Source organism: Monopterus albus, unplaced genomic scaffold (assembly GCF_001952655.1).
Source record: "Monopterus albus unplaced genomic scaffold, M_albus_1.0 scaffold21.1, whole genome shotgun sequence".
Taxonomy (NCBI): Eukaryota; Metazoa; Chordata; class Actinopteri; order Synbranchiformes; family Synbranchidae; genus Monopterus; species Monopterus albus.
The window spans coordinates 2,751,999-2,765,249 of record NW_018127901.1 but is presented as its reverse complement, the minus strand read 5'-3'; the positions used below and the strand labels follow the sequence as shown (position 1 = coordinate 2,765,249).

The following is a 13,251-nucleotide window of genomic DNA, read 5'->3' as shown; positions in this document are numbered from 1 at the left end:
ACTGGCGCCCTGTCGAGGGTGGCCCCCGCCTCTCGTCCAATGTCAGCTGGGATTGGCTCCAGCCCCCCATGACCCTGTTCAGGAGTAAGCAGTACAGATAATAGATGGATGGATGGAAGAAGTTGATCTCCAGCACAGCTACTCTTGGAAAAGATTTGGAAAAGAGTTTGGTTAACAAAAGATCCTGCACTAAAGTAGCACAAACTGCTTTGTAAAAAATAATCAAATGACAAAATATTATGCAATAAATCACATACCAGCAAAAACTGCCACCCAGATGAGCCCTGAACCTGTTCGAAATAAAACAGTCCCATCTGGACTTTTCACAGAGCCAAAACTACAGGAAGTCATATTGTTGTTGTAAACACATCTGGAGTTTGTATTGTCTGACTACAATGAAAACGGTAAAAACCTTTTTAAACCATTTGACCGACTTGATTGCTGGTCTAAAGACTGGGTATGATGTCTTACTGGTCAGTTATGTGACATCTGACTTGTACAATCTTATCAACTACTACTCTGTATAAGTGCAGTGTCACCTGAGCTGCGCTTGTTGCCAGAACTGTTTGGATACTTTGCATATTGACCAGTTCTAATTGGACCCACAGAGAGACGCCGCCACCACTGCTACACAGCGTTGACCTCGGACTGCTGCCGTTGTAAATGTCTGTGTGTGTATGTGTGTTGTGAACGAGAGGAAGGCGGAGCTGTGCACGTCATTAGGAGTGTCATCAAAGTGGAGCCGGCCGGTCCACCTGTTGGTAGAAACTGTCACTGGAGTTCAGAGGTTGTTAATGACGGGGGTCTCTCTCTCTCTCTCTCCGCACATACACTCACATTGTCACCTGTGTTCATCCACACAACTGTCACTCTCGTCATCTTTATGCTTCACTTTCATTCATGTTCATTCAGAACAGTCGCAGTCTTTTCAGATTTCCTCAAACTTTTTATTTACAGATTTGAACAAATGGTCTTCAAACTGTGCTGTGGTTGAGTGTGACCCCATTCTCCACCTCAGTTAAGAAAAAGAACTGTATTAGATACTGTAATAATGAGAGCCACATTATCGCAGCATTTAGAGACAATACAGAAAATGCTGGGTCCTTCTCCATTTTAAGAGAATTCAATTAAATATATGAGCACAAGCAGGTAACACCAACTATTTACTGTACTCTGACCTGTAAACTCCAGTGAGCGCTACCAGGAAGAGCCCAGCGAAGGAGAGTGTGTCTTTGTTAGGAGGAGGACTGCAGCATTTCTGAGCCAATGAATCACAGTCCAGACACCAATGCATCGATTCATTTATCAGCACATTTGAGAATAAATCTGCCTGACTTTAGAAATATTTCTTAAAAAGCATGGTTGTTCAAGGTTGTTAATATGAGCTGAATAATCCAGGCTGGATTTAAATGTGACACCTAAATGACCAGTACACAGTCTGAGATTAGAGGTGAAAGATGGCAGAGATTGCCTCAGGATCTTTAAAGCTAAACACTTCTGGACCTTAACATTCTGCCTCTGTGATTCTATGCCATCTAATATAAGGTCTGTTTACTCAAAATAATGTGGTGAAGCAGTAGTTACTTATACTGTAATTCTTTAGTTCCCAACTTTTATGGCTTGTGGGTCCTTGAAAGAAATTTACATCTTTAATAATATCAGAAGTAATGGCTTCACTGTTGACATAAGTTACACACAACTCAACTAGAGAGTGACTTTTCCTGCTTGGGCTGATTCATTTGGATCTTAGAGGGGAATAGGCCCAACATTTTTGAGCCGGTAACTCTGACTTTTTTGGAGGGAGTGGTTGCCCAGGCCAAGGCTTCTGGCTCCCCTCGAGACGTTGTTTCTCCGGCTTTATTTAAGGAAGTCTTCACAATTATTGGAGGCACGGTCTTGGAAATTATTAATAGTAGTTTGTCTTCTGGTGTTGTGCCTGGTTATTTTAAGCATGCAGTTTTGCAACCTCTACTCAAAAAACCACGTTTGGATCAATCCATATTGAGTAATTTTAGGCCTATTTCTAAGAAGTCACTGGCTTGCAACCCCTGTGGCTAGATTGCAACAAAACAAAAAATACTACTTAGATAATAGTTTCTAAAAGATTTCATGCTTCTGACAAGTTTCTATCAATTTCAAGGTAGCTCATTTTACTCCCCACATACAATAACAGCACAGGCGTATTTATAAAAGTGTTTTGAAGAAATTCTTTGACATTATGAGAAATATGCTTACCCTCTTTCTTGGTAGCAGGTAAGAAGATTGATACAATTCAATTTGTATGGAAAATATGAAGCCACAGGGAGCAGATGGCTAACTTACCTCAGCACAAAGCCTGGAGACAAGTAGAAACCAGGTCTATCCAAAAAAATTCCATATCTTCTACCATCACCTCTGATTAATATACATATTATGTTTGTTTATCCATATAAAAACTGACATGTAAAAACATTTTGCCATTTTATGAGCAGTTATGTCACAGACTAATTCTTGGTCAGGAGATGAGGAAGTTATTGAACAAAGCCAAGTAATAAGCCAAAAAGTAATTTTGTTATAAAACAGCTTATATTAGGTTTAAAATTGGATTGTAAAATTAAGCATAACGAATATCTGGAAATAAGAACATTCTCTGCGGAGTTTGCATGTTCTCCTTGTGCCTGTGTGGGTTCCATTCCAGTGATCCTGGCGTTTGTTACATCACGCTTGGATTACTGTAATGCACTGTACGCTGGAGTTGGTCAATCGGGGCTTGCCCGCCTCCAGAGGGGCGAGAATGCTGCCGCACAGTTATTGGTTGGGGGGCGTAAGAGTGACCACATAACGCCAGTACTGGCATCTCTTCACTGGCTTCCGGTGCGTTTTAGGGTTCGTTTTAAGATTCTTTTATTTGTTTATAAATCCTTAAATGGGCTGGCACCATCTTATCTGGTGGAACTTTTATGACCGTATAACCCGTCGCGGTGCCTTAGATCAGCTTCTTCTGGAGGCACCGAGGGCCAGGCGGAAAACTAGGGGGGGATAGAGCCTTTGCTGTGGTGGGTCCAAACCTATGGAGTGCGTTGCCGCTTTATGTTAGGCAGGCCCCCTCACTGTCTACTTTTAAGTCTTATTTGAAGACATACTTGTATTCATTGGCGTTTGACCAGGAATGAGACTCTGTCTGTAGTGTTAGTGTTTATATTACTGTTTATAGCTTTTTATGTGTTGTTTTTTTTATATTTGTACGATATGTTAAGTGCTTTGGTCAGCTGCGCTGTGGTAAAGCACTATATAAATAAAGTTGAGTTGAGTTGAGTTGAATTTAATGAGAGAGAGGTCAGAAAAGCTTCTATCTGCATTTCTTTGGACTGAGCTGCAATGTAGCATCTCTGTCCACTGAGGACGCCCACAGAAACACAGAGCTATGGACCCCGCATGAAGCTCCACGGTCAAGAATGACCCTTTGAGCTCCTTTATTTCATATACATTCATTCGGTTCATTTCTCCCTCAGATTCATCCTGACCCCAAACAGCTTGTGTCCTTTTCTTTTTTCTTTGTCTCAGTTTCACCACCAGACTGTCGTCCTCTGCCTGTTTCTCTGTTCTAAGCTTGCATCTTATTTGACATTAAACAAACCCCATTGTGCAACTTTACATTTTTTGAGTGAAGTAAAAAAAACAGCTGGACTCCACGTCTGTGGTGTCAGCGGCCTGGTCCCCCCGTCTCTGTGTCTGACATGTTGATGTTGTTCCCATAGCAACAGAGCATTTCTTCCTTCTCATAAACGATGCCCCCCTGGACTACAGTTTGTCTTTCAGTGCATGTGGACACTAACTGTTTATGTAAAGCATGTTTTGTTCAGCTTTCTGACTTTTTCTCATTGTTGTGCTTTTCTTTTTCTTCCCTTCAGGCAACTCCAGCATTTTCATTTAAAAGCTGTTACCAACATGAACTTGCAATCCAGTGGAAAATGTAAAATGATTTTGCTCCATCTCCATATTAAGCCAACCCAGGCTTCTTTACGAACTCTTCCCCTGGTGAACACACACACACACACACCCACACACACACAGGAGTGCTCACCAGGTCGCTGATGCCGATGCTGTTCCAGCCCTGCATAATGGGCAGGAAAGAGATAAAGGTTGGAATGACCCAGCAGCCGCTGATCATCAGAGCCACTCGCATTGGCGTCATCTTGTTCCGGTAGACCAGAGGCTGGCAGCAGATAGCATAGTACCTGCAGAGAGATGGGATAAACGCAATTTAATGACATCAGCCATGTTAGCAGTGCTCCAGAGGCAGTCACAACACCTCGTCCATTAAAAAAAGTTCTTCTCATTAAATTAGAATGGTTTCAAGCTCACATTGGCTCTGGTTAACGTGTAACACGCTACCTGTGTACAAAAAGAAGAAACACGTAAAATACGAGTGAGTGTGAATTAACCAGCCAACCGAATTAACTGCTGTGATGGAAAATTGGACATAAAGGAAAACACATTTTATAGAGAAAAGAAATGTGTTATGGTTTAAAAAAAGGGGCATTCTTATTTCATAGGGTTCATTTTATTATCAGTTTTAAAATCACAGACCAGCAGTAAACAAAGTACCTACATCACTGAGAACTGCAACAAGCCAAAAACGAGTAGCGGCAGCACAAAGGGATGCTGTTAAAATACTTGCTCATTTCCATTGTTTTCGCTGCTAGTGCATCACCACCAGTAATTAGCCATTAGAGCATTTTCACAAATCAAATGCCTCCTTTGCTTTCTCCACAGCTTGTCCCCTGGTCATCCTCTCATCGTCTCTCTCTACAGATAGACTCTGTCATGTGATGCGCTGGGTGGTAACCTTTCCTCTGATATTCATCCAACATCTAAGTGTGAACTAGGCATCAAACAAGAGCAAACTGAGCCTAGACCCATAAATGTGCAGGCTGTTGCAGAAACAGATTAATGTGCATGATTTTGAAATGATACAGCCACATGTAGGTGTAATATTTTGGCCATGTATGTGGGTTTTGGTAAGTATTCCTTTTAAAAACATTGAAATTAACAATCTGTTTCTTCTAAAATTGTCACTTCTCATCTCACCGTCTCCTCTGCCCTCTCTCCCTTTTATGTTTTTGTTGTTTCTGTTTTTTATAAGAATATTTCCGTCTTTGATGCCAAAACACTGTTCGGACTTCCACATAATCTTCTTTTTCAAACAAGTGATACTAATTAAATGTTGCTCATATCCAGTGCTCTTGTAGGTTTATCTTGAAACAAGTGGAAGCAGATGATCCTTTTCTATGCTTCTCGGTGCCTTTTACCTGTGTGCACACAAAATACTGTAACAGATAGAAGCAACTGGAGCCATGGTAAATGACAAATACCCTGCAGAAGTGCCAGATGTCCTGCAGATCAGTCAGACATTGACACTGTGCACGGCTGTCACTCACTACTCAGTTACAGTTTCCTCACATGGCCAAGTTTATTAAAGACCTTTGTTACTACCACGGGGGGATATAGCCTATGTTGTGTCTAATTTTTGTATTTTACAGTTTGATCCTGACAAAAGCTGTAGGTGTGGATAAAGCGGGCGATGCCTGTTTCCCTTAACAGCCTCCAGTGGACCGTAATCTGTTACAGGTAGAGGTTCGCTTTGGTACAATACCATAAACACAGTGATGACAATGTATTTTTATTGTATTGTATAAACAAACATTTACAAAGTTACATGCAAATAAATTGTATTGTGTAGATAAATAGAAAATAATTCCGAGACCCCTGTGAAATTTCATTTTGAGATTTTCATGGGGTCCGACCTGTCAGTCAGGGGGTCTGAGCCCCCCAGTGTCTCGCACACTGCCTCTAACCATTCCATTTAAATTGTAACTCATTCACTAACACACACATTCACACTGTGACCAGCCTCTGTGTGTGTGTGTGTGGACACACCAGAGCTCAGACCTGTTCCAGTGTGATAGGAAACAGATGAAGTCAACCAACTATGCCGCTCAGACCTCCATTACTCTCGAGCCTGGTGTGTCTGTGGCCAACTCAGTGATTTATCTGCCACTGTGATTTTGGGTGTGCTTGCCCGTGTGTGTCTTTCTTACTGATGTGCCATCATATGTGTTTGCATTCAGGTCATGCTTCGCTGTACATGGTGAATTATTAACATGGTTAGAATAAACTAGATTCTTAAAAGCAGTCATTTATTTTTACACAAAACAGATTAAATTAGTTTTTGTTGCTGCACTGCCAGAAAAAAATAACATTGTTTAAAACTAATAAGCTACTTAAACAAATATATTGAGGGATTTGAAAGGATTTGGAGTCGATAATCCACTGGGACCTGGATTCAGATTGGATAAAGTCCTATTGAACCCCATCCCTAATAATGATGTAGTTGCAGCCCCCCTGTGCCTAAAAGTCTCATTCCCAAACTCGTCCTCTCCACAGCAACCGCATTTACACATTTTTATAACCTTTGCTTATCCTCAGAGGGTTGACTGAACACCGTGCCGTGCTGCACAGCATTAATCCTACTCCAGTTTATCCCATCGTCAGTCACTGTGGATATTTCGCTGCCTCCTCTGCTGTGATCCTACCTCATTACCGACTTGCGGTGCATGGCATTTCACAGCCATCAGTGATTTGCAGTAGTGTATACTGTGTGCCGTCTGCATGTGCTGTGACATTAAAAAAGGTCAAGAGACCCTTTTCTATTTGAATTCCCAAAATAGTTGTGCTGAAAGGTTGCAGATTGATTCTTTAAGTGTGGATGTAGAGGTGTGAGTGACACAACCCCCCAGCATCTCCAACACAAGTATGACTTTTTATATTGTATCAGTGGCTAAACACACACACACACACACACACACGCACAAAAGCACAGTATGTGTGAAAACTCCCAGACCCTTAAAACCATAAAAAGAACCAATAGTATCCATAGATGCACAAGCACACACACACACACATTCAAACGCCCACACACCCGGGGAGGATTAGAAGCAGATGCAGTGTACGCTGACCGTGGTCACTATTTCTTATTGACCTGCACAACATTTCTCTCTGCTTATTTCTGATTATTTATATGAGAGCTTGTTTGTGAGAACAGACAAACCCAAAGTAATATATGCTGTGACTCTCTGTGCTCACACGTGGCAGTGGGACATGATTTTCTCCTCAAACATGAGAAAGGGCTCGTGGCAGAGGGCTGCCAATGTAAAACCCAGGCACCGCGCCTTCAGTAATCAATATTATTCTGAAATCATTTAAAATATTGAGCAGTTATACATCAATCCTGTAGAATGTATTGACTGGAAATGATACATTTCTCATCTGCAATGCGACTAATAATTAAAGTTCTGAAATTAAAGAAAACATTGTACTAATTTGACCTTTGTTTTGTCTCACCATTGTGCGCAGGGCTTACATACAGTATTTCTATGTGGATAGAGTCCATTAACCCAACAGTCAACACCAATATGATGCATTCACTTAATGATCACTGAACCAGTTTGAAAGCTCCAGAAAAATCTAGCAAGTGGACTTTGAGTTACGATCATTACTTATCTTCTGGTATTATATCTGCGAGCCTTACAATTTGCATTTAGCCATAAAAAAAAAAAAAATCACACTGGGTTTTGCTGTAGTGTTATTCTGCTGCCAAGAACGTGCACCAGTCTTAAGACAGGAGGTGCACTCATAATGAAGTTACAGTCTTTTTAATAACGTTTTAAAAACCAATGTTTCAGTTCAGCCTCCTTCAAGAGAAAAGTTCTGGATTGCATCACCAAGTTATTTGTAAAGTAAGAACTTTTTTTATTGTTGACTCATGAACCTGACACTGGTACAACGGGGGTGGGGGGCTCTGAAGAGCTGAGTTTAACAATTTTGAGAAAATTTAAGCAAAAATTAATTAAGAAATTCAGCTTGCACCACTTTCATCACCCATGGCACCCATGGCTCAGATGAACAGGCTGATTCGTTTCAGTCAGCTGGTTTCAACTAAATGCAATTAATTACAGTACCTGGAAACCCAGAAAGAAAGCGCACTCTCAGACTCCGTGTCAAGAATTAAGAATCAAGGCCTTATCCTCAAGGAACCGTGTCAAAATGTGATCTTTATTGACCTATGTAAAATACTTTATCAGCACCTGCTTCATTTCTTCCTCAGGAAATTGATCAATATTGACAGACTTTGACATTTCTGGTGACATTAGAGGACAATCTGCTGGCTTGGTGTCACACAAGATAAGGAGCCTTTTATACAGAATGAATACAGGTTAGACACAGTATTAAAGCCAGACCTCTGTGTGGCTCTTATAGCGTCAGAGCTCTGAAGGTTTTTCTAAGAGCCACTTGCTTTTACAAAGAGCTCACACCTCAGTTTGTCCTTTCCCTGTGTCTTCACAGGTGATCAGCCCACCTTGTTCAGTCTCTGTAGGTTTCTGCAGTGCAATTTAGATTGAATGACGCATCAGAGAGTCCTTTTCATAGATTTAGTTCATTCTCTGTTGAATCTCAGCTCCTCTTTCTCCCTTCTTTTCCCTGTTTGCAGCACTCAACCTTTGTTTTATCACTGTTCTTTACCAAACAGTAATGTCACAGCAATAATCAAACTTGTAATAACAAACATACATCATCATGCACTCCTAATATATATATGTTGTAAGCCTCCACTCAGTGCACACATCTCAGGAGATATTCTAACATTGTCAGTTTCAAGACAACCAGGCAAACTCAGGGGTGTGATATGATTTAAAGCTATAAAACAGCTCCTGCCATGAGCTGAAGTATTTAACCTACTTGCTCCTTTCTTAGAAACTACATTTTGAGACAGGGCCTCTCAACGAAACAGGGGTAACAAGAGTAGGTAATAATGCAGCACATCCACATTAATGTTGTACTTTAGAGGTGAAAATTCCCTCATTTGTATTTATAATGAAATTCCCAAAACTTGTTTTTTCCTGGGATTTTTGATGAAATGTTGGGCCAGGAGCCAAAGCTTAACTTTTAAAATACAAGAGTGGTGGATGATGACATGCCTCTGCTCTTAGATACTGTATCTTTTCTATTTACATTGTAGTGCTCTGACCCATCATTAGTCATTAATTATAAAATTGGTGGCTCAAACCACAGCTCCTCTATAGTTTAATCTTTAGTTTGCTCTGCCATGTCACTGATTTGTGCTCAGTGAAATATTCAGAAACATCTTACCATCACGCCAAGATGCACCCACAAAGCCATGGCACTAATAAGAAACAACAAATAGATTAAAATGGAAAAATGATAATTAAATAAAGCCATGTGTTTTAGTGAGTCTGTTTCTGTCCGACCGAACAAGATGAAAAATACTCTCTTTGCTGCTCTGAAGGAAAAGACGACTGCCACCACCACAAACAATGGCCAGCCCTGAGTGTTTCACTACAAGCTGTCCTACAGATTGTTTTTATTCACTGATGTCTTTGTCTTCTTGTGTTTCTGCAACAGTCTGTCAACAGCTTGACAGAACATAGGGTCAGGAAATGGTTCCTACACATCGAATGGTGACATTTGAAACAACAGTATTTATATCCAGGTAGAAATGGATTACAAATGTTTGTCACTGGAGTTTTTTTCCTCTAAATGAATTTCTGTTCAAAAGTCTCTCATTGCTTCGTTCTATGTTTATGCTCTTTCTCGTCCTGTGATGTGGCCCACAGATGCTTCTTTTCAGAGATTCACTATATACTAGGGAAACGTGTTGTTCTCGTTTGCAGGCTGTTATTTTCCTCCTTTGCTGCCCGGTGGTTTATTGGTCCTCAGCCCAGTTGCAGTGTCCCAGAGCTGTGAGGGGAGGAGGTGTCAGGAGCTGTTCACTGATCCCACAGGTGTGTATGATACTGTAACCCCTTCCTAGAGAAACCATATTCAAAGACAATAAAATTGGTCTATATCCTAACTGGATAATAACCCAGTTTAGACCCTGAACAGGTATAAGCCAAAACATTTGGTAAAGTAGTAACACCTTCGTGTTTCAGCATCACTAAAGTTACTTGTGTGCTGTAACTTTGAAATCCATGCAAGACAATACTTGTTCTCCATAAAATCCCTCTTTAAGTTATGTGTTATACAGTTGTTTCCCTTCAGACCCTAAACAGCAGCAGGGATTAGTTCCTACCCTGTTGAACCTGAGCCCATCAGCAGCCAAAACAGCAATGCCAAAAACTGTCTGGAGGTCAGGGCTGTGAACTCCGGCCCTGCCTGCCCCACCGAGGTGAGCAGCCAAGTGACAGGCTGTTTATACTGCGCCAGAAACCTTAACTTATCATTCTGCTTCCAATCACTCCTTCTCAGCTATAGAACCTGAGATTGACCAAGAAAGACTGACCGAGCTCTGTGCTACTTTAATCATCTCTACAGCTGATTCTCTGACTTCACGGCTGCCAGTAGCTGCACATTGCTCTTCCTGAAAAGATCTTTTCAAGGTGGTTCAGGACAAAACAATATGCAGATCGTAACAATACAGTGGTTCATCACAAAAAGCTAAACTAAACAAACAAACAAAAACAAGAAGTGATAAAAAGCATCAACATTGTAAACAAGTCTGTGACCCAGTAATGAGAGTAAAGGGGAAGGAGTGACTCGGTCACAAGTCTACTTATGTGTTTTTTGTTCAACCAAACACTACAACAGCGTATTTGTGTCTAGAATAAAACCCTGTAAGATCCGTTTCAGCTTTTCATTCCTTTATCCAACCTTTAATCTCCCTTCGTCCTTGTGCATTTCTCTCATTCCTCTGTTGGTTTTCCATAGTTTGCCATCCCTCTTTCTCTTACGTTGCTCTTTTTAGTCTGCCTCATGTTGCACTTTGCTTTTCAGCAGCCACTTCTTTCCTTTATCTCCCCTCTTCCTTTTCTTGGTGCTCGGCTCCTTGTAATGCCCATGAACAAGACAGCTCTTATTACTTTGGTACAGTATGGCTGAACAGGGGAGGTTTGGCCTTGAGGGTCTCAGCTAAACCAATGGGTTTTGTTTCTCCTTCACAACAAACTACACATTTTGTACTTTTTACAAACACATGCATTTTTTTTACAGCCACCCACTGGTTTACTTCCATTACACTGATTTCTACGTAGCATGAAAATCAATTTAAAATCAATTAGCAGAATCTTGGAAGTTGCTGTAGTTGCATAAACGAAGCAATGGCAAAATTCCCATTAGGGGTTTGAGGGGGGTGTGTTCCTCTCACTTTTCAAAATGTTATTTTTGCAGTTTTATACAGCTGTAGTTATGTGTTCTCTATTATTCTCCCACATCCAGATTCAAATGGTGACCAAAGTAACCCTTAGTTGTTAAAGAAGAAAGGCCTTTGTGAACTTTTTTTGTCCTGGGTTTTGCCAATACAGCTACATAGAGGCTGCGATGTGGAGCCTGATGGACTCGTTCTCAGAAAAAAAGACAAATACAACAGTTAACTATGTGCTAACAATGTGACGTTATAGTATTCCTCTAAACAGGCTCGTTTTCTAAAGTTATACACGGTGTTAACTGTCACATACCAGGTGTGTAGCAGTGAAAATAAAGCTTTTGTGGGGTTAGTAAATGCTTACATTGTAATGTTATTTACAGTAACTGCATGCATTTGGAAGGCTGTTTTAAATAGCCTGCATAATATTATCCTTTTATTACAGTGTAATTAAGTTTGTCCAAAAGGAGACTTGACTTTTAGTGTGATGAACAACTAAGGTTCAAGAGTCTGAACAATATACAATATGGTAATTAATGGAAATATCAGTCTGCAAATACAAAGAATACTAAGACATTAAAATGTGTAAAACAGCAGGTTTTGGTTTTCAGAATGATTAGTTATGAGATAGAGATATGACATGTTCTATGATTAATGGGCTGCAACTAAGTAAGTGCAAGAAGGTGATTTAATATTGAGTGTACAGAGCTCAGCAAATGGCCTCAGGCCTCTTTTCTGTATATCCACAATTCTTTGTTTGTGTGTAACTGTGATAGCATTTATTTGTCTTTGGTAGTTGAGTTACGCTTCCAAGTTATGATAATGAGGCAGATTAGCATCAAATCCATTGTTAAATCTGCCAACACTTGTTTTGATCTTCTGTTTCTGTTGATCTGTGGTGTGTGAGTGTACGTTGGTGTTTGCTGGATAGAGCAGAGAGACAGCTAATCTGGGCTTTGGACCGTACGGGGCTCCAGACTCTCGCTTACGTTTTGCTGCAGATGAGTGACAGTTTCATTAATTCTTGTCTTGTCTTCCAGTTTTACATAAGAACAAACTTTCGCTGTCGCTTTTACTACAACCACAGAGATGAGGAGATTCTCAAATGTCCTGACAGCCTGTAATTACAGCATGATGGTTTCCAAGCTACAACTCAACAACTGAAAGTAAAACAATGAGTCAGTGATACGGATACTGCTCATTTATTCAATAATGATGTTATTATAGTGTAAAAGCAGCTATCAAACTACCTGACTGCAATTTTATTTACACGTTTTATTGATTCACATCTAGTAAAACGCTGTCTGTAGTGGTAACTATGGTAAAAATCAGCCTTTTTTTTATTTAATCCCTTTAATTAAATCAAACAATTAGAACGCCTGTTATTTTTATTTCAGTTGTTCAGTTGTACTCTCTATTGGAAAGGACATTTTGTTAATGCCTGGATCAAACCATGTACCCAAAGAAGTTCTAGTTAAAGTCTCCAGTAAACTGAGATTCACTTCCTGGCTGGTGCTTTGGGTCCAAACACAAAACCCTTACAATGTTGCTGTTATGCATGCAGGTGCTGTCAACCAAACAACGATGAAACCAATTCATCACATTTCCATAATGTTGGCAAATAGCACCATTTTCATGCTGCCAGGTCGTCAGCCAAGCGTCAGGGCTGTGTCAGGGGACCAAAAGTAAACCGACGCTGGCCTGCACACTTTGACAGCCAAATTAAACCAGCAGCACTCGGACTATTCTGGGCCAAAAGTGACCAAATCCCGGTGCATTACAAATCTGGCCTGAGTTTACAAACAGGTGGACTTCAGTACCATGGGACAGCAAACAGTATTTTCTCTCCCCATACATAAGCGATGATAGCCATTGTTGTCTCCACGATAAAGATCATGGAACCTACAAGTCCTGCAGCTCATACAATAACCTTCTTTGTGTTTTCATTACTGCTGTAGGTATTATGAAGCCTTGCCAAAGACCAACCAAACATCTGACAGAATAATTAACTGCTAGTTCCCTAATCTGCTGAGCCACACACTCACCACTTC

The 13,251-nt window shown here is 40.6% G+C and overlaps 1 protein-coding gene across 4 annotated transcripts in view; it reads right to left on the bottom strand.

Annotated features, from left to right (window-relative positions):
- The window catches only part of htr4 (5-hydroxytryptamine receptor 4), a 141,204-nt gene that overhangs the window by 52,809 nt on the left and 75,144 nt on the right, over window positions 1–13,251 (bottom strand). For all 4 annotated transcript variants that reach the window (XM_020594034.1, XM_020594035.1, XM_020594037.1 and 1 more), the window contains one exon: window positions 4,064–4,217. In XM_020594034.1, the coding sequence (XP_020449690.1) occupies window positions 4,064–4,217 (154 nt within the window). The remainder of the gene's footprint in view (window positions 1–4,063; window positions 4,218–13,251) is intronic.